The sequence below is a fragment of the Xiphophorus couchianus genome, chromosome 22 (genome assembly GCF_001444195.1).
Source record: "Xiphophorus couchianus chromosome 22, X_couchianus-1.0, whole genome shotgun sequence".
Taxonomy (NCBI): domain Eukaryota; kingdom Metazoa; phylum Chordata; class Actinopteri; order Cyprinodontiformes; family Poeciliidae; genus Xiphophorus; species Xiphophorus couchianus.
In genome coordinates this window covers 11,468,045-11,488,968 of record NC_040249.1, presented here as the reverse complement: position 1 = coordinate 11,488,968, position 20,924 = coordinate 11,468,045, and the positions used below count along the sequence as shown (strand labels likewise).

General features: G+C 37.6%; 2 protein-coding genes across 5 annotated transcripts; one reads left to right on the top strand and one right to left on the bottom strand.

Moving 5' to 3' along the window:
* Positions 1–22: 22 nt before the first annotated feature.
* Positions 23–7,696, bottom strand: mat1a (methionine adenosyltransferase 1A). The gene is made up of 10 exons (XM_028007372.1): positions 7,630–7,696; positions 6,380–6,457; positions 5,193–5,315; positions 5,000–5,112; positions 4,285–4,428; positions 3,679–3,804; positions 3,502–3,594; positions 3,240–3,422; positions 3,019–3,152; positions 23–1,876 (listed from the first exon to the last, which is right to left on the bottom strand). Exons 1-10 carry the CDS (start codon positions 7,694–7,696, stop codon positions 1,774–1,776), a joined length of 1,164 nt encoding a protein of 387 aa, XP_027863173.1. The 3' UTR covers positions 23–1,773.
* A 3,835-nt stretch (positions 7,697–11,531) lies between these two features.
* Positions 11,532–19,554, top strand: selenou1a (selenoprotein U 1a). Of its 4 annotated transcripts, none has more exons than XM_028007782.1 (6): positions 11,532–11,706; positions 17,282–17,455; positions 17,915–18,006; positions 18,090–18,230; positions 18,502–18,666; positions 18,770–19,554. In XM_028007782.1, coding segments are annotated over exons 1-6 (669 nt in total). In that variant the 5' UTR covers positions 11,532–11,705; the 3' UTR covers positions 18,866–19,554. The 4 variants fall into 4 exon arrangements, with proteins under 4 accessions (XP_027863583.1, XP_027863585.1, XP_027863584.1 ...); XM_028007784.1 differs by lacking the exon at positions 11,532–11,706 and adding an exon at positions 13,883–14,032; XM_028007783.1 differs by lacking the exon at positions 11,532–11,706 and adding an exon at positions 15,757–15,863.
* The last annotated feature ends 1,370 nt before the right edge of the window (positions 19,555–20,924 follow it).

Here is a 20,924-nt window from a genome sequence, read left to right as displayed (position 1 = left end):
AAAAACAAACAGGCACACATAATTCCACCATCTACAGTGACAGACGTGTTTATTTGCACCACAGGTAAAGGCCTGTAAGAATATCTTAAAATAAATTACACTTTCATTGGAAGAAGCATAGCAGACAAAGTTTTTTTGAAAAATCCCAACTTGTTTAGTTCATTTAGAAAAAAAAAACAAATCAAGAAATGCAGCAAGTGACTCAAGGGGAATTGCTATGAAGACCTCAAGACTCTATTAGCCTTTTTCTGGCTTATAAAAAACAACACTTACTTGCATATCTTTTCTTGTGTTTCCCTTTCTTTTTTTTTTTTACAAGTGGCTAAAGAAACCAGTTCTATGTTATATATTTACCTCAAGGGAACAGAAACTCTGAACTACTCAAAAATAGGAAAGTATGAAGTGAACTTGTTTTATTTACATTTATTTTAAATGTATCTATAGATGTAGCAATATTTGTGCCATCTTCCATTATATTAGTATTTCATAGAAAAATAAGATTTTCTCCATCATCCTCTACAAAATAAAATACCTGCAGACAGTTGTTCACATCTGTTCTCCTTTTATTGGTTTATTATTTACATTGTCCATTTTCTCTGCCTATAAAGCTGGCAGACGATGGCACAGATGACTGACACCTCAAAATAGAGGAAAACCTCTATTATATACACATTGTTGGCTGCAGATGAACACACTTGCACTTAGTATCTCTACAGTCTCTTCAAAGGGATTAAACAAAAAAAGAAAGCTCAAAATTAAAATGTGTAAATGCCCTTTAGAAAATCCCCCAGTAACCCTCCCTATTTTTCTCTAAATCAGGAGATTTAATGCCATGACGGAGAGTTTCAGTGATCTCTTTGCTCGACGGCAAAGAGATTTCATGATGCAGCAAACTCACCTTCAGAAAAGCAACAAGTAGAGAAGTCTGTATAAATGAAGGGAATTTTACATCTGCCACACGGAAGATTGGGTGAGTTTGGAAATAAATTAAGATATTGATGGTCCACTAAACGATTTAGCTTCAGTTTTGCCTGTCACAAAGTCCCAAAACAAAGCAAGGTTCAGTTGTTTGACAATTTCCTAAATTGAGCGACACTAACAGCAAAAATGAAAAGATACAGATGATCCCATCTAGTGGATTTTGTTGACATAGAAACAATGTTAATGTTTCTGCAAGGTTTAGACAGCCAAGGACATGTACAGGAAACAGTAAAGAGCGTGAAAATATAAGTTGCAATGTTACTTTTGATCTTTCTTCTCTGAGTTAATGCGATGAAAACTGTTTGCATTTTCTGATTTGTCAGAAGCACCTGGTTAGGATTAAAAGTTGAGGTTGTTTCATTGCATTACACTGCCCTCTAAAAACAATATTCCTCAGGTAGTTGTAAGGAAGTAATAATCTTGAGAGTGTTTTTTATTGTTTATTGTTGAGAAGCTGGTTTCATCATTTGCTTTGGACCGCCTATACATTAAAACTCCTCATGAAAGAACCTTCCACCACTTGAGACCCTTAAGCAACTTGAACCTATTTTTTCTAAGTTTGGTTTTGGTACAGACCGTAGGCAAGTTAAGATCAACCAATGTACAATAAAAAGCTGAAAGTTATACTTCTAGTAATTTCAGTTCTGTTCAAAGGGAGTGAAGTGGAGCTTCCGTTTCACTGGAAACGGACTCTTTGGTCTGACTGAGTTAATTATGCATCTGAATGAGTCGGACATTACAGTCCATAAAGAATTATCTTGATCGCTCTTCAAGGTGACCGACAAGAAGTTTTTAATAAACAAGCTCCTTAGGCACCTCCCAAGAAAACTCTGGTCGTCCAAAATGGCCATACGAGGCCGTCTGCTGGTATATCGGCCTCTTCAGCTGCAGATCCCTGAACACAATACAGAAGAAATGCAGTATTGGTTAAGATGAATTACACACAGGTCCTGTGGAGGCAAGATAACACAGCCTGACACAACAAAATTCCCATTTCCACCTAAAATATTTTTTGTTAACTGGCAAAAAAACCTGAAACCACAACATAGCATGTAAACCTGAATTATCAAGAAATGTGCGTGTCTCATGTTAAAAGCCAAGCAGACTAAAACGGGGATGACATTTGAAGTTTTAATAATAAGTAAGCTGAATGTGAGCTTTGTTTTGTTGCTAGCAGTCTTAGCATTAATTGAACATAGTTCAGACACAGTAGCAGATATTTGAATGAAATTAATGTTAAAATAGTAACATTGATTGAGGTGGACTAGAATAAGACCAACTGTTTTGTTTTTATGGAAAACAACAAGACACAGGAGGAAGAAATAGCTGACATCACGGCAACCATGTACACAATGGAAGTGCACATCCAAGGAGCAATCTGTCTATAGCAACTTATTTTAAGAATTTCAGATGTTTTATTGGAAGGAAATTCATTCTGGACACATAAATAAATGCTCTTATTCTCCTTGATTTCTTTCTGTTTTAATAAAGACAGCATAGCAACCCTGTTCGGAAAGTAAACAGACACATGCGGATATTGCATAAAACACATAAAAGTACCACTAATCTTTCCTGCTTCCTTTATATCTAGAACAACATCAGTGTAACATTTTTTCACAGTGTTTTATTAGGAGCCACTGTGGAAAGTCTAAAGAGCCGCATGTGGGTCTGGAACCGATTACAGACCACTGCTATGTGGAAAATATTCATCTTAAGCCAAAAGATGACAGCTGGCGCCACCCAGTGGTGTCATGAGAAAACAGCAACATCTTAAACATCCAAAAACTTCCTAGTAGATCTCATTTCATTACCTTTTTCTTGCAGATTATTATTTTATATATAATTTTATTACTGGATTATTTTTATTGATTAGTTGAGACTCAACAAAAAGAAGAGAGAACAATTAGAGATGCAGATACAGATATTAATTTTTATTTGAAATCTGACCTGATTTCAAATAGGTTTTATCTTATGTTCACTTGAAAACTTTAAAAAGTTTCCATAAACTCTGCGAGACATAAAAAGTTGTGTGACTACCTGACTATTACTCCGGGGCGCAAATCAAAGTTCTTGTTGACAATCTTGAGAAGTTCTGACTCTAATTTCTGAGAGGAGCCGTATGTGAACAATGAGATGGACAGAGGATGGGCCACTCCAATAGCATAAGACACCTGAAGAAGACATATAGATTAAAATTACATTTTCATCAGCAAAGCTATCAGTGATGTACAGAGACTGAACTGGTACTGTACTCTCACCTGAACCAGAACTCTCCTGCACAGTTTTGCTTTGACCAAAGACTTTGCCACCCAGCGAGCGGCGTAAGCAGCTGAGCGGTCCACTTTTGAGAAATCTTTGCCAGAGAAGGCCCCGCCGCCGTGAGCTCCCCAGCCTCCATATGTGTCTACAATAATCTTTCTGCCTGTAACACCAGCATCTCCCTGATGGTCAACAAAAGTGGAGCATGAACAAAAGAAATCTAGCAGTTAATTTTGTTTTATCTTTATCTCTTGCTCCAACCTGCGGTCCTCCGATGACAAAGCGGCCACTTGGCTGGAGGTGGTACACGGTTTTGTCGTCTAGATATTTAGCTGGGACCACGGCCTTTATCACCTGATGGGAAACATTTCACCAGTGAATTAGCACTTATGAATGAATCTGCTGAACATGTTTGTCTGAGTCTACAAGGGTGAGTACCTTCTCCTTCAGGACCCTCTGCTGCTCCTCCAGAGAAATGCCCTCGTCGTGCTGGACAGAAATAACGATGGTGTGGACTCTTTTAGGCACCACAGCTCCATCCTTCTGGTCATAATGTACCGTCACCTGTGAGACAAACACAAAGTCAAAAAATTTGCAGAAAGATGAGATTTGAATCTTGTTTATGTGTCAAGTTCTCCATTATGCACAAGGTCATTTTTTTTAGATGCAAACAAATAAAGCAGAAGTGTGTTTTCTGTGGTAATACATTTCTGATGTGTTTCACAATTTTATCAGTTATTTTCAATGCAGAAGTGGGATTGTTTTAACACAATGCTGCCTTAAGGCATTACATCATACAATGACATACTTGTTTTCTCTTTTCCTTTTTGCGATTTGAAGAAATTGCCTTACTATATTCACCAAGTTAATTTTTTATAACAATTAGTTACTCATTTATTCATATTTCAGAAGGATGAAATATGAGAGAACATGCCCATATAATCTTCAGAGACGAGAAAAGGAATAATTTAAGAGAGAGACTGGTAAAGTGTTTTTCCAAGAGTGAACTTAGGAAATTTGCAGTAATCCAGCAGGCAATCCTACCTGTGTTTTAGAGTCCGGGCGCAGCCAGGGCACTGTGCCGTTGCGTCTCAGTTCCGCCATCTTTGAGTTTAGCTTATGAGCCAGGACGATGGTGAGAGGCATGCACTCCTCTGTTTCATCTGTGGCATAGCCGAACATCAGACCCTGCAAGGGATGGAAAGAGTCAGAAGAAATGCAAAATATATGAAATTATACTTATAAGCTTCTTACAATGTCAAAGTCAAAGTTGAAGCTCTTTAGAAAGTGACTGATTCAGTCATGTTACATATGATGCTACAGGAGACTGATTTTAATGTTTTTAATCTACACTTCTACCATACAGTAAACTGTCTGAACTGTGGATGAGGTTTTTTTATGGCTATATGTGAAAATATTTTTAAACATTGCCCACTTTTTTACTCATATGTTCATGCTGATTTTAGCCTGAGCAACCTTGACCCAGTTAGTTGGTTTGATAAACCCTAACAACATTGCAACCAGTTTTAAAAATCAAAGTCTTTGTGTGCACGTCTTTTCAATTTTCAACCACATTTTCATATTATTTATAAAACATGCTAGAAGTTTTTAGCCAAATTGTGCTTGGAGGAAAGTATTTAAACACTTTAAAAAGTGTTGCATCATAGGTGCTTCATTGTAGTACTAAAGTCAAGCATCTTTTACATTTAATGTTTCACATCATAGCTTTGATATCAAACTAAAGTGAAATCTTGCCCACCTGGTCTCCTGCTCCGATGTCCTCTTCTCGTCTGTCAATGTGGACACCCTGAGCGATATCTGGACTCTGCTGCTCCAGAGCCACCAGCACGTTACATGTCTTATAGTCAAAACCTGCAGGTGGTAACTCAGGGTTAAAGACACTAACAACATGAGATCCTCTATCCTGTTGCTTTCTGTGTCATATGCCTCACCTTTTTCAGAGTTGTCGTATCCAATGTGTTTGATAGCGTCCCTCACCACCTTCTGATAGTCCACGTTGGCCCGAGACGTAATCTCTCCACAGAGCAGCACCATGCCGGTCTTACACACAGTTTCTGTCAATTACAATGGATTCATTAGAATCAGGAAGATCTTCCAGGATGTCTGTGTGATGCTACAGCATCTGCAGGCTTTGGGGTGGCTGCTCCCGAGCTTAGTGGGTTGCCTTTCTGAAGCCTCTTTGTCAAAGTTGTTGGGACAGAACTCAAAAAATAAAGAAAACGGTGATGAACTTTAAGTAATCTAAAAAGAAAAAAGAAGTCAGAATTGAAATCTGGTCTAACTTTGTATCTACAGAGTTTAAGTACTCAGCTAAACTGAAATTGTACTATTCTTTGTCAACAATACGAAACCGTTGTTACACCGTTTCCAAGCTGACTATGCATGATGGGATATTGGAAAAACATGTTATGTGGGTCTAAACACAATGAAATGGTGGAGTTCATTTGGAAGGATCAAGCCCTGTCAGGTTTCTGAAATGTGTCGCTTTTGATGTGCTACCATTCAGAGTGGTGCATGTAAACCAGAATTAATAGATTAATAGGGTGAAATTCATAGTGTTGTGCTGCATATTGACCTGGGACCTGGTACTTTTCTGTTATGTGACTTTTTCATATTAAATGAGCAACAATTCATCTGAAAATTGTATCGCAATGCTCACAAGTGATCAGATAATTACTTAGCTGAAATAACCAAAAGCTAGGCCAAGAGTCCAACATGCCAAGGCAAGTAAAACATCTCTACTGTCTTACTTAGAATTATCTGACGTTAATAATAAGTAATTTGTGCCATTTTTGACTTGTAGTTAAATTTTACATGCTGCAGTGTTGCACTTGTGCAATTTACGTGGCTTGTGAAAGCAGCACTGCTTCTACTGCTGAATCTTTGGACTTGTCCTAAACAAACCCTGTCTTGCCTAATCAATGATACTGCTGTGCTGCTGTGTTAAATGTAAATGAAGATGATGTGGGAGTTTTATTTTCAATGGCATCGTGTCTTCAAACACTAATAAAAAGAAAGCTGATAGAAAACATTGCGATGCGACAACATACTGGATATTTCTTGGCATCTCAGTTTTATAAACAGAACATGAGATGGTTGTGAATTCTAGCTGACTTACCGCAGGCCACTTTAGCATCTGGGTCCTGCCTCAGATGTGCATCCAGGACTGCATCACTGATCTGGTCACAAATCTTATCTGTTGACAAAGTTACAAGGCTTAAACATAAGCCATCATTTCCAGCATAATAGAGAAATCATTTGGTCAGATAATGATTAAACTGAGATTTCAGTTTTGTTTCTTTGACAAAAGCTGATCCTGTTTTTTTTTTTCCAAAACACAAATAAGCTGTTACAACTTTATTAATATATTAATAACATATTTGTCTCAGAGCTCACACGTTTTTATGTCAAACAGAAGATGCTTTGTGTTTGGCTGGTTGAGTCTGAGTGCAGCAGAGGGGACAATGCCTCTCCAGCCACCCTATTCATCCCTATTTGTCATCTTGCTGAAGCAACGCAATAAACAGGTTACATCAGAAACAACCCCAACATCTGGCCAGGTGGACTCTGCAGAAACTCAGCTTGTTGACAGTTTAAGAACACCATAGAAAGTGTTGGACAGAAGGTTTGTTTTTTTCATGTTTGCTCAAACTGTCTGAACATTTGGGAACCCTGAAAAGATAATCATTGTGTGTGGGAACAGACCAGACTTTGAGGTGTGTTATCAGCTGCTGCTGCTTTCCATAAAGATCACAAACTACTGCAAATGGAAATAATTATCAACTAAGACACATGTTAAACAGAGAGGTGATAGGAAAAGCTTAATGCAGAACTAAGGGCTTAAAGTTGCACTTGTTGTTTACCACAGAACTGCATTTACTGATTATCGATTCTGCACAGAGGACTTTGTAAGATTACATATTTGTAAAAGGATTACAAAACATTAACAAGGGGTGAATGATTGTCCTTCACACACAGCAACCTGCAGGTCAAAGTGAACTTTACATTTCATCTTTTAGGCTAAAATTTAAACAAATTTTCCTGTAAATGCTACGTAACGCTGTCTTTTTTATTTAGCGTGCAACCGTACACCAGGCTGCTGAACATGCATCTGCTCTCCCATAAGTGAAAGATGATGGGGTCATAAACACATGTTGCTGTGAATGAAATACCAAACATGCCTCAAGAGTAAAGACCCAACTCTGCAGAATAATTTTAAACATGAGTTCAATCTGAAACGACACAGTTTAAAAGAATCTACAATGTTCAATTGTGGTAATAGAGACATTTTGCAAGTTATGAAAACTTTCTTTGACTAAGAAAATCTGATTTTACATTTTACATGTGTAAACTCAATCAAAAACTCACCTGGATGTCCCTCTCCTACAGATTCTGAGGTGAACATGAAAGAGCCGTCGTCCAGTTTATCACTCATTTTTCCTGCAGGAACTGTTATTTTGCAAGGCCTCTTGATTTCCAACAGGGACTTAAAAGCAGATTTATATTCCTGCTGCTTCTCTTCACTTAAGTATCAAGGATCTGGAAGTCGCAAGCCCTGTAGCCAAAGGAAGATCTGTCCTGCAAAACTCTACGTCTGAGTCCACATGGTTCAATATATATGGCTGAGGGGGACGCGCACAAACACACACACACACTCTCTGTCACTCACTCACACACACATATACATGTCACGTGAATCCATGGTACAGTCCACTCCAGTAGGGAGTGGATGATGGGTGGGCAACTCAGCTCACAGATACGGCTTGTTAACCCTTTGTGTTCAGTGTGATGCTCTGGTGTGTGTTTGTGGTTTTTAACCTGCGTTAGCTGCTCTGCTTCACGGTGAATGATCCTTCCTGGACAGAGTCATGAACAGCCAGGTTGAACCAGCCTGCAGTGAGACATGAAGAAAAGAGAAGGTGGCTGCTGTCAGCACCAGACATGATTTGTTTCTGTTCATGGCCAAATTAGTTGAACTTTAAAGATTATTGAGTCTAACATATTTTGTGTTGCGGCAACTTATAAATAATTTCTAGAAATAATCATCAGTTATCATTAGTTAGACTTCTGAAGCTCTTCTTTGATTTTTTCAAAGGTACAAATATAAAGTAGTCTAATATTCTTGATTTTTAATTTCAATGTTTCTTACCTTTCATCATTCCAGAGGCTACATATTTTAACTAAACCATGTAAGATATTGGATGTGAGCTGTAATTTGTATCCCGACTGTTGAAATTAGTAAATGCATGGACACATAATAAAGGATGTCCTGTGTTTTTTGAGCTGTGACAAAATGTGAAGGAGTTGAAGGAGTGTGATTACTTTTGCAGCGCAGTGTGTCTCTAGTTGGTGGTAACTGCAAACATAAAATACAGTCTAAAGTTGTGACTGACTCTCCAAAAGTGTGCTTCGCCTGAACCCTTTGACGATTTGTAATTTTCTACAAAAACACAGACACACTGAGTCAACTGAAAGCCAGAGAAATATCTGAGACACATCTTCATTATTTGATTTTCTGTCAGGATATGGCTCTGTGTATTCTGCAGTCACCGATGAAGACAAGAGCCTCTGGCTGGGATTGGACAGAAAACAGCTTCTAGAAAACGCAGGACTGTTTGCTCCAAACATAATTACTGGCTGCGACTAATAATTGCTAACTTCCTAAGACAGAGCTGAAACACACTTTTTAAGTTTTTGATATTTATATTTTAAATTATGCTCTATAATTATCTTTCCAAATTTGAAAAAAATATTGGGGATAATATCACATACATAAATAAGCTTAGGATAGTTACTTTGATAAAAGCATGGTTTTAAAAAATGGATTTTAAATGAACATCTTCATGTGAAGGATGCATATGCCCTCACCTCACTTAACTCTAATATCCTCATACTTTGGTGCACCAAATTGCACTGTTTCAAGGAATAAATAGAGGGCAGCCCTGGAAGAAAACCTGTTGGAAACTGCAAAGACTGTTCAACAAAGCATTCACTGAGGGGATAAAACCTATTTTTTATCATAAAAATGCAAAAGTCCTCAATTTTCCTTTAACTTCATAATTATTCACCACTATTTGTTGATCTGTCAATACAGTGATACACTGAAGCTTGTGGATGTAACAACGTGAAAAAGTTCAAGGGGTTTTGGAGACTTTTGCAAGGCACTGCAGCTGATCCCTCCTGACTGTAGCATAAACAGAGATTTTCTCTATTTTTCCATCATCTGGCTCTAATTTCAGCTGTGGATGGCCGTGTGAAATGAGACGAGAATTTTAAATAGTTCTCTCGAGAGAATAAAATTCAACACTTTCTTTATGGGTTTACGGCCCGCTCTGGAACAGATGTAAGAAAAATATTTTTGTGAAAAAAAGCTACCTGTGATTTAAATTTTATTTACAAGAGACAAGACAAGAAAACTAGTTTGCTTACTTAAGAGAACATTAGCCTTTTACACGCTAATGCTAGTCATTCGTAACATGAACACTTGAACATAACTGATCACAGCTAATAAAGACAATGTTTGATAGAGTCTTATTAGCATCTGTGTTTTTATCTAACTGGTTTATCAATCAAACTTATATGTTGTGAGTCTGTTGCCTTTACTTATTGACATGTGTTTTTATACTGCAAAAATACACTAGAAATAAAAACTATTCAAGGCTTCACAGTGGCATGCACATCTGTAATTTTTAATACATCTTTAATATAGGTTTCTTTACAGGTTTCTTTTCAGTGCAGAACATCCCATGTTTACACTGCTAAGAGGGAGTTATATGTCTGGGATTTATCCAAGCTGCATTATTATTAACACATTTCACTAATATTTCACATTTCAGAAGGTCCAGAGCATGAGAGATACAAAACCCAACAGAAAATCCACTCAACTGATTGAAATTACACTTCTTTATTTGTATACTTTACTTTAGCAATGTTTGTGTAAACATTTACAGATCTTAATGTTACATATAGTACTATTCTATGCACAAGGTGAGACCTACTAATGCTACAAAAAATCTTGAGGAGCCTCTCTGTAAGTGTTTGATGTTGATATGTAGATTTTCAATAGTGATTTCGTAACTTTCCAGCTGTTACAATCAAGTGTGCTTCAGGACAGAAAGAAAACAACACTATACAAATAATCAGAGGTCAATGTTGTGTGTGGGTCAACGTAACAAACATCAACTAGATAAAACTAGAGAAGACATAAAATTCCCGCTTGACCCTAAAGAGAGCAAGCGCCACAGGATCGCATGTCTCTGCCAGAGTCTGTTTTTACCTGCCTCTAATCTGCTACTGTAGCAAAAACAGTGACAAGCCATACTGGTTATGTATGCAAACATTAAACACCCTCTAAAATAGGGACTATGCATCAAAGAACCTGTTAATGACTGACAGGGAATGGGACTTTTTTTTTTTTTTTTTTAACTCCGGTAAGATTGTTCTAGTCATGTTGAAAGATTACTGATATCAGAGTTCAGACAGGCTTGAAGTCTGAATAATGTGACTATGAGGAATGAGAAGAATTATGTGCATAGAAGGAATACACAGAGTTTCAAACAATTATTGCATCTCTAAGATTTGAGTACGTGGTAGTACACCATATTCAGTTATTCAGTCAAAAAGCAGACCATGAAGAAGGTATCTGAGCAGTTTAAAAGTTGATTATGCTATCTAACAAAAATCAAAACCTTTGAATATCTGCTCAGTCCATCATTTGAAAATGTAACATCATGCTGTGTGACGCTTTTTATTCTGCATGGAATGAAAAAAAAACATTTCAGAGTTTATGAGAAAATGATTGACTAAATAATCTGCAGCAAGACTTGACATTTGTTCATAAATACTTATTATCAAGTTTGACTAAGGTTGAGCTATTTTACCAAAAAATGGGCAAAAACATCAATATGTACACATTGTGACTTCATCAAAGGTGGCTATAAAATATTGACTTATGGGGTGAAATACTTTTGATACTATACTTGGATTTTTTAAATTTTTTTGCTCTTTCATGGATTTGTTCTGTATGATCATTTGTCCTGATTAAATGTTTCAGATCATCACACAATGTTGATATCAGACAAGGTCAACCTGAGTAAATGATACAAAATACAATTTTTAAAGGAGATCATTTATCAAGAGAAAACGTTAGCCAAACTAAAGTATTTTTTTTTCACAGCACTTATACTCGAGGAGTGCAAATACTTTTGGTGGCACTGTGCGTCATAATAAACACTGACAAGTTTCAATTTAAAAACCGGGTCAAAGACCACATGAGAGTACGCCAGGCTGAAACTTGACAGAACAGGACAAGATAAGGGCCCGGGACTTCAGGGGTTGTTAACACCTGCTAGTCTTTCCTCAAGTTCAAGGACACTCAGTTTTCACCCACAACTTACATCTCTGGGCTCGCCTGGCGTCGAACTGGTTTCATCTGGAGCAAACAGAGTAAGTGGGATCGCACCAAGCCTGCATATAAACTGTATGGTGTAAAGACTGAGGGGAACTTGTTATATAAGTAGTTAGTTGACAACAAACAAAAGACAAATAAGGGATAAACTCAAACTGACCCAATCATAAACCTGGTCATTCTTTCAAAGCTAATCTGGTTGGTTTTTGACTGGCTTCAATAGCATTGTAAGAAGTTGCTAAGTTAACCAATGCTTTTCAGCAGAAACTATTTCCAGGAGGTGGGGTGCAAATCCTTTGCTGCAATTGGCTGTTAGTCCCACAAGCTTAATGCCAAAGCTGATCAGGTCCAAATAGGGGCTGTGAGACATTTGTTTATATATGTGCTTCTGAGTGATAAGGATATACTTTATTTATACTGTGCCTTTTCATAATAAATGTACAGTATATATAATACACTTTTTTGACTGATGAATTAAATGCTGAAATCTCTCATTTTTAAAAGTTAAATCTAACAGTGATTTATTGTGTTTCAAAGTAGATGCTTTGAAATTGTTCCACAAGTTGAACCGTTAGCATGTAGAGGAGCCGGAGGGAGCACAGCAGCTGGGCTAGAGGAGTGTCACTCTATCCCATCTCTGTTCCAGTCCATTTTGGACCTTCAGCACATTCCTGAGTGAAGCTACCACGAATGAATGAAATATTACCAATGTATATCTCCTGTAGTACGCTGTCTTCTCAGACTTTAAAGGAGCAATGCAGCAACAGCAAACAGCTACTTCAGTTGACTAATTTACAAAAGATATATGGTGAAAAATATTAACTGTTTTACTATAAATAAAGTACTTACAGTGTGGAGGCAGAGTGTTAGCATACCTTCAACCTCTTACACACCTTTCAAAACCATTGACCCTTCTTTACTGTACCATACACTATTGTTATCAATGGCTTCACTTATAAAACTGCTATCTTCACTGTTTGTGATTGTAAAAATAGTCATAAATAAGTAACAGTTTTAAATCGAGTTAGAAAAACAGCCAAGCAATCTATTCTCTTAGTTGTAGTGCCACAGTTAAAATAAAGACAGGATCACTTTTCCTCTATACCCTTCTATGAGTAAATTGGTGACCAACAGTTAGATATGACTCATAATGTAAGGCAAATGACATGTAAGGCCTTGGGCTCAGAAAGCAGAGTCATTCTCTCATAACAGAATAAGGGAAATTGAGAGGCTTCACAAAGGATGATTTTATTTGAACCATGTCTTGAGCTGCATCAATAGATGAAAACCCAATACTGAAAACATTGTGTCAGCAATGCAGTAACTAGGTTCCCTTTAGAAGGCCTTGTAAAACTCTTTTGACCTTTTTCACATTTTTGTCTCATTACAACCCCAAACCTTGATGGGATTCTTTGGATTTTAAATACAGCAAACAAACCATCAAACAAAAATCAAAGGAAAACAAACAATGCACCTCAATAAGAACCACTATGTGTCAACATAGTGACACATTGGCATTAGCATTATGCTGTGAGGATGCTTTTCTTAAGTAGGGATAAAATAGGGCCAAGGGAACTAATTGGAGCTCATGGGAAGATGGATGAAGAAAATATAGAGCAATATTGAAAGAAAAGGTTGGACACGATGGCAGAGGTCAAATTTGATGCAGGTTTTTTGTCTGTCCTATTAAACAATTGGTCAAATTGAATATCGCAAGAACATTAATATGTTCTTACTAGCCATTATTAAATAGCTATAAATGTAAATAAAAAAAAGCGAATATTCAGTTTTACATTATTAGACCAGATATTTCCGTCTTCACCTTCTTAACTTCCAGCAGAGGGGGGTGTTGCTCCAAACCTGATTTCACGGCCTCAGCAGCTACTTATATTATTACAGAAAAAAACCTAAACTAAACCGGTGAGTGTAGTGAGCTGCAAAATGAGGTGAGAAAAATATTAAAAACTTGATAAATGTACCAAAGTAGATAAAATTAAAAAAGACAATTATTTTTATTTTTTCAGTGATTTTTATTTTCAAAAGAATCTGACAACAATGCATAAATTTCCTTTCGCATCATAGTTATCGTTTAAAATCCCACCGGCCCTCAACCAAGAAAAAAAAAAAATAAGCTAATCAGATTTTGTAGTAATTTGACAAAATGTGAAAATGTAAGTCACCGTTCAAATATTCCCGTTGACATCTCGCATCGACTTTTCCAGGCATCTGTTTCGATTAGTTAGCCTGTGCTGACGATCGTTTAGTACGCCTGCGCCGCCGGCCGGGTTCTGTTTACTCAGGGTACGTCTGTGGCCGAGGCGGCGTTTCATGAAACGTCATTCATACTGGTGTGTCAAAATTAAGGTAACATACACTTCTAAACTTAACATTACTGTTACTGTGTTGAAAAAAATCTGTATTTCCTTCTTCAGCATTTGGTACTTTTTTAGCCCAGGATAAAACCAAAGAGTTTGTGTCTATTCTGTGCCGCTCTGTCCTAATTTATGGACGCCATTTAACCTGTTATACCAGTTACAGCTTTACTGTACAGGACTGCAAGAGACAAGCCTACTTAACATGTAGCAACATTTGATATTACTGTAGCTTAACAGGGTTAAGCTATAAATGTAAACTCTTCTGTTAACCCTTTAGGTTGATACTGTGGGTTTGATTATGTGCCAGGAGTATCAAGGTCATAGACAAAGGGGTTATTTATCAGCTTATTGTTAGCTTGCATTGAGCTACATACGTAGCCCAATGTTGGTGTGCACAAAAAATCTGCTAAAATATTAAAGTACTTATTTTTGAGATTATGTTCTTGTCACGTGAAAACGTAATTTCAACATTTCTTACAAAAAATAAAATATCTGTTTGATCAAAATAAATTTTAGCATAAATATATATATATAAAGAGAGATTTGCACAATGCATTTAAATGGTAACAATGTTATTTGTATAAATTAGTGGCTTACAAAACACACCTCAGGTTTTTTGGTGTAAAAAAGAAGTTTGACCCATGTAAGTTATTTCCGGACTTTTTTCCACAAATAAACTGACATTTTTCCTCCAGCTGATCTACAAAGAAAATCTGTTAAAAGAAATGAATAAATAAACAACACAGTGAACAAGCAGTAGCTTATTCACTGTGTTGAGTCAGCATAATGTTGTTGAAGCACTTTTTTGAACCAATTTCAGCATCTAATCTTTTTTTTGGAGTCTACCTGCATTCCACATTTTGATTTAGCAATACTTGCTCACTCTGTCTTGCTGTGCTTTTCGTTTTATCAAAACATGTGAAGATATCTGCCCAGTGATCCCAGCCATTTTCGAGTGACCGCTTCATTTTATCAGTCAGATTTAGCAGTAGAGTCTGGCTTAGCCTTTAGTAGTATGTGCAAGTAAACTCATTAGAGCACATCTAATTTCAGTTTGAACTCATTCACATTCACTATAATTAATGACAGCTGTTGAGTCAAAAAGACTGAATGCTGAAACTGAATCAGCAGGTGCTCCAACAAAGTATTTGGTTAAAAGTATGTACATGTATGCAAATATGTTGTTGGAAGCTTTGATTAATTTTTTTACTATTTTAATTTCCTCTGGTGAATTTCCATATTTCACTTTCACTACATGTCACTAAGACCTGATATTTCTACAAGGGTTGTGTAAACCTTTGAGAGAAACTGTGCTATTGCATAAGCTGTATATATTAATCTTATCGTATGTTCTTGTATTTTTTTCCTCAGAAATGCATGTTCGCCCAAGCATACTAACACACTACTATTCAGTCACAGACCAGGTTCTATTAACACCATAACTGGTTTGGTTTATGTTCTGGTTTTGTTTCTATAATAATGTCCTCTGATGATTTCTGGCCACTACAGTCATTAGGCCACTGAGAAGTAAATAAATAAATGGTTTTAGCATGGAAGAACATTTTAGTGCAGGATTGGATCTTGGATGTGTGTTGGGATAGGATGAATACAGTGTGGCTGTGTTCAGTGTTGTGTGACAATGCAATGCGTGTAGCACTAAATACTATTTTTTTTTAAGTCTTCAAACTCTTCCTTGTTTGGCTAGCGTCTCTATTGGCTGGTGATCTTTTCTCCTCCTTTGTCCCCTGTGTTATAAAGCCCAGTGACTTCGATGCATTTTCAGATACTTTGCGTTTCACAACGGATGAGCTGAAGCAGAAGTAAGAGAGGATTTTTTTCTCCCTTTGACTACAGAGAAAAGTTAGTGAGCTTCTTATGTCATAGCTGTTTAGATATAGGAGCCAGACTTGTGTCATAATTTATTCTAACATAGTTTTCGATATGATTGCAGCATCTTATTTTTTAGTCTTTCCGTGCACTTCATGTTGATGCACGAGGTTAGAATGTAAAAGGAAGCGTGCGCACAGATGGACAACATTTGCATTTTACTTGCATCAAGATATCAGCCACCGCTATTCCTGTTAAGAGAGTTGTTGCACTTTTTACCACAAGTTTTGAGGTGTGAAATTCCTTTTCTTCTTCTTAGTCTTCCAACCCTGTCACATAAATTTACCTTGAAGTTGAGCCTCAGTAGAAACTTGGTTCAGTTTATGCTGTTAAGAAAAAAAGTTTTGTTTTCTGTTGTCTTCCAGTGAAATCTTGAGGGTGTGTGTGTGTGTGTAGTAAGAGGCTCAGACTTTTGCCACCATGCTGGCTCTGTCCAGATGTTCAGCGGCTTTGAGCTGGAGGCTTCCCCTGCATTGCTCTGTCCTCCGTCTGGCGAGCCGCTCCGTCACAGCCGGCCCTCAGTTTCTAAAGAGCCAGACTGCTCAGTTTCACCAAAGCAAAGCCAGAGCAAGTCCTGATCCAAACAAGATCACCTCAGGCAAGAACATATTTGACTCCTGCACCAATTAGCTGTTGTCTGTGGTGTAATGATTACCCAGTGTTGTCCTACTTTGTAGTCTGGAGGAGTTGTTCTAGCCAAAACAGATGTTATTTAGTTTGATGCAAATTTTTATTTCTTTGTTTTATTAAGAGTAATAAACATTGTGATATGAAAGGTGACCTTAAAATGAAAGTGTTTACTCTTATTGATTTTCTGCTGGTGTAGTTAAGAAGTCATAGCAAAGAAAATAAGATTAGGTCGGTACAACTGGAGAACGAATATCTGCATTTAATTGTATAACTATATGTTAGGTCATTTTAAAATGGGTAAATTTCAGTCCATGAAAGTTTAGTGTCGGCTGCCTTTACGCGGTTTTTCGACAAACAGCAGCCACTGTCCGAAGGATCTGATGTGTAGCTGAGCTTTCTAATCTCATAAGTGAGATGTAAATTAGAGTACAATGAGATATTGCTGGCAGGAAGGATCACAATCACACTCTAAAAAAAATACATAGAAGACAATGAAGGAACATGCTGGATCTAGTTGATCACTCGGCCTCAGAAAGATTTATCTTCTCCTTTTCAGAAAAGATAAGCTTTCTCTGTAGGGACACATCGTAGCAGAAACGACTGCAAAATAAGAAGACATTTTTAAATCCAGCCTCTTTTAGTTAGTTGAGTCGTATTTAAGAGGGAGGAGGAGAGGTGTGTTCTGACTCTCTCGTGATGGCTTTGCCGTGTTTTGCTGCAGTGTCCGGTTTGGAGGGGGGCCTGATTGAGATGGGGATGTGGTCCCTGGGCATCGGTGCTGTCGGAGCGGCCCTGGCTGGGATCTTCCTGGCCAACACTGACATGTGTCTTCCTAAAGGTGCAAGCGCATCGCTGGAGCACCTCGAAGACGCCGATCTGCGTTCCACCACAGACGGTAAGATGATGTCTATTAAAATGTTTTGATGTAAATCCATTGTTGAGACAGTCAGAAAGAAGTTTAGGTTTCAGTCAGCAGCAGAATCACTTGTGTAGTTGTTAAAGGTTTTATGTTTGCAGTCTACTGGGATTGTGTCATTTTAACATGACATTAATATGTTTTAATAATCACTACAATATACTGTTCCAGTCATAAGTGTGAATATAAAAGTCGACATGAATGCAGAGGATCTTTGGGGCTCTAATGACGTATTTGAACGATTTTCTTTCTTTTTTTTTGCTCAGGGTGGAAAGATGAAACATTAACTTCAAATGAAACATTAACTTCAAATGAACAAAACCATTAGCCTCCCATATTTGTTTCTAGTTCATCTTTTCTTTAGTCCACATATATTCAATTTATACATGTAGACTAAGCTGTCAGGCTGGGGTAAAGAGTCTTTTTTTCTGTCTGTAGATGGGAAGGTTATAAAAGCGAAGAGCCTGTGGGAGAAGAATGGAGCGGTGGTCATGGCCGTACGGCGGCCTGGATGATTTTTGTGCAGAGAGGTAGTGTCAGACTTGACGTTTCAATGCTTGCATAGATTAATAGTTTAAATTCCTCTCATGACTTCATGTTCTTCTTTCCATAGGAGGCCTCTGAGCTGTCCTCTCTGAAGCCCCAGCTGGAAGAGCTCGGGGTCCCTCTGGTTGCCGTGGTGAAAGAGAACGTCGGCTCAGAGATCCAGGACTTCAGACCGCACTTCGCTGGGGACATCTACGTAGATGAGATGGTTAGCAGCTGGAATCTTAATGTTTTGACTGTACAGCCTCTCAAGTACCTGAATTTATACCTACCTGAGCACAGTATGACAATATAATTTTGATAAATATTCCCAAGATTAATGTTGTATTAGGAGAGTTTCTGAATCTCAGTTCCCACTGTAGCTCTGGCTGAGTGTTTAGGGTCTGTCATGCTGATAGGTGAAGCTTGTTGTTGAAAGGTGATGAAATCTTGGCGTGGATTCTTTCCAAGGCGCTAACCAGAACTCAATTTGATTTTAGAAACATTTCTATGGACCACTGCAGAGAAAGATGGGAGGGCTAGGCTTCATCCGGCTTGGGGTGTGGCAGAACTTTATTCGGGCCTGGAGGTCTGGTTACCAAGGTAACATGCTCGGTGAGGGCTTCATCTTGGGAGGAGTGTTTGTCATCGGACCAGGAGATCAGGTAATCTGTCCGTCTCCTGAACAGCGCACATTATTATCATGTGGCTTAAAAAAACCAACAAAAAAATAAAACATTCTTCTGAACCGTGTTCGCTGTTTTGCAGGGAATCCTCCTGGAGCACAAAGAGAAGCAGTTTGGCGACAAGGTGGACACAGCAGACGTCCTAAAGGCGGCACAGAAAATTGTTCCAGTGAAATAGAATGTTGATTTCGATCAGAGCTAAAATGAACAAATAATTCTACTTTGAGTTGCGATTAGTGTCTGTTTACGTTGGCTAATATGGCAAAATACCTCCAAGTAATTTGCTGTTCGATATGAAATTGAATCTGAAAGCACAGGACAGAATGAATGTTTATTACAGATATGTTTTTTTTGTAATTATAGATAATCAGAGTAAAGTACTTTCTTTCAGATACATTAAGATTCAGGTAGAGCGATTATAAAACAAAGCATCGCTTAAAAAAGATCCAAACTACTTATTGCAATCCTAAAGACTTGATGTCATATTGAAGTGTGATGTTTAATTATCAGTCCGTCATATGTAACTGGTATAGTTGTCATGTCTTTAACATGTTAAAGCTTAACTTGTCCGTCCTTGTCCAGCACCTGGAACATCCTCGGTCATTGGAGGCAGCAGTGTCTGGTCTGTGTGTGTGAAATAATGACAACTTGACTCTAAACTCAGTGCAGAGAGGAGCAGGTTTGATGCCCCCCCCCACACACACACAGGTTCAGCTGCTGTCATTATGCCGGGGAGTGTTTGAGGCGCTTCAAGCAGGTTTTATTTTACTTGTACGAGTGTGTTTTCATGCATGAGCGAGAAATGTACTGTTTGTACCTGGACACGTGCTTCCAATCTGTAGATGAATAAATCATCACTATAACCCAGGTGCTTTTGTGTGTTCATTTCACTGCAGCAATATCAGAATCTTTTTTTTCTTCTTTGCTTGTGCTGCACCTGTCATTGGAAAATCTTTCTCCTAAAATATTTCAACATAGACAATGCGGTTTTAAAAGATCTTGAAAAAAAACTTGCTTATATGCTTTTTTGTACTTCTAGTGAACCGTAACATAAAAATAAAATTAACAAAATAGCTCATGCATTCCTCTTAGTTAAAGTTCATCATACCTAATTAAAACTTATTTTATTCCAAGTCTTAATTAAAAATTTACAATTTATACTTGCATACTTTTGGCTTGTACAACAAAATGTCAAAACCCCAGCAACAGCGCTTTGCAACAATATTCTAACCTCTTATGTTTTTAACATTTTGTTATGTTTCATTGATTTTTTTTTTTTGTAATAGAACACATTGAAGTGGAAGAGAAAACAAAACAGCCACTCTACTGAACTTTTACCACTCCAGTAGGCAATCTGTAGTTTAAGAAATAAGCATGTTTCCAAATTTATGTTGAAAACAAATGTCAAATCTCTTGATATGTTGAAATTAACTTCAGAAAGGGTTTACTTTCTAATGTCCTCACCTATATTCCTTTTGCCAGGTGCATTATATTTTGCCAAAATGTCCCGACTCTGTTTTTATTCCACACTCTGAATGAAAACAGAGTATAGAAAGCTGTTCCCATTTCCTAACTTAATGTGATTTGAAAGGGTCGCATTAGCAGACATTGTAATCGCCGCAAATGTAAACATGCCGTAAGCAAGACAGCTAGTTTCCATTTCCTTCATCCATTACCAAGTAACATTCACAATATACTCATGGATACAAGAGTCAAATGATGAAGTATGCATGGTATAAAAGTGCATTTTATTTGTATGCGCAAGGTGTGGCTTAAACATTTGTTGATAGGGAGAGTGCATAATATTTTGCGGGAAATTAAAAAGAAAAAAAAAAGGAGGAACCCAATAAATCAAACCACTGTTGGTACCTGGAGCAGATCCAACCCTGAGCGCTTCACTGGAGAAAGTAAAAACAAACGGCCCGCAGACGCATGTAATGCAGTAATGTCGTTTCACACATTTGGGTAAACAGATTAAACCACAAGACGTATTTACATGCATGTAAAAATGCACAGCAGAACAGTATAAAATAAAGTACCAGACTGACCAGAACAGTCCACATGTAAGTGCATGTAGATTTTCACACTACAGGAAATCAGTCCAGCAGTGATTAATACTCTGGTTGTTTTCAGACACTTATTGAGATGGTAGTTTTAAATATTAGGCATGGTGGACATTCAGGTATTACAGGTGGATTATTGTAGTCCTGCCCCTACCTGACTTGAACGGCTTATCC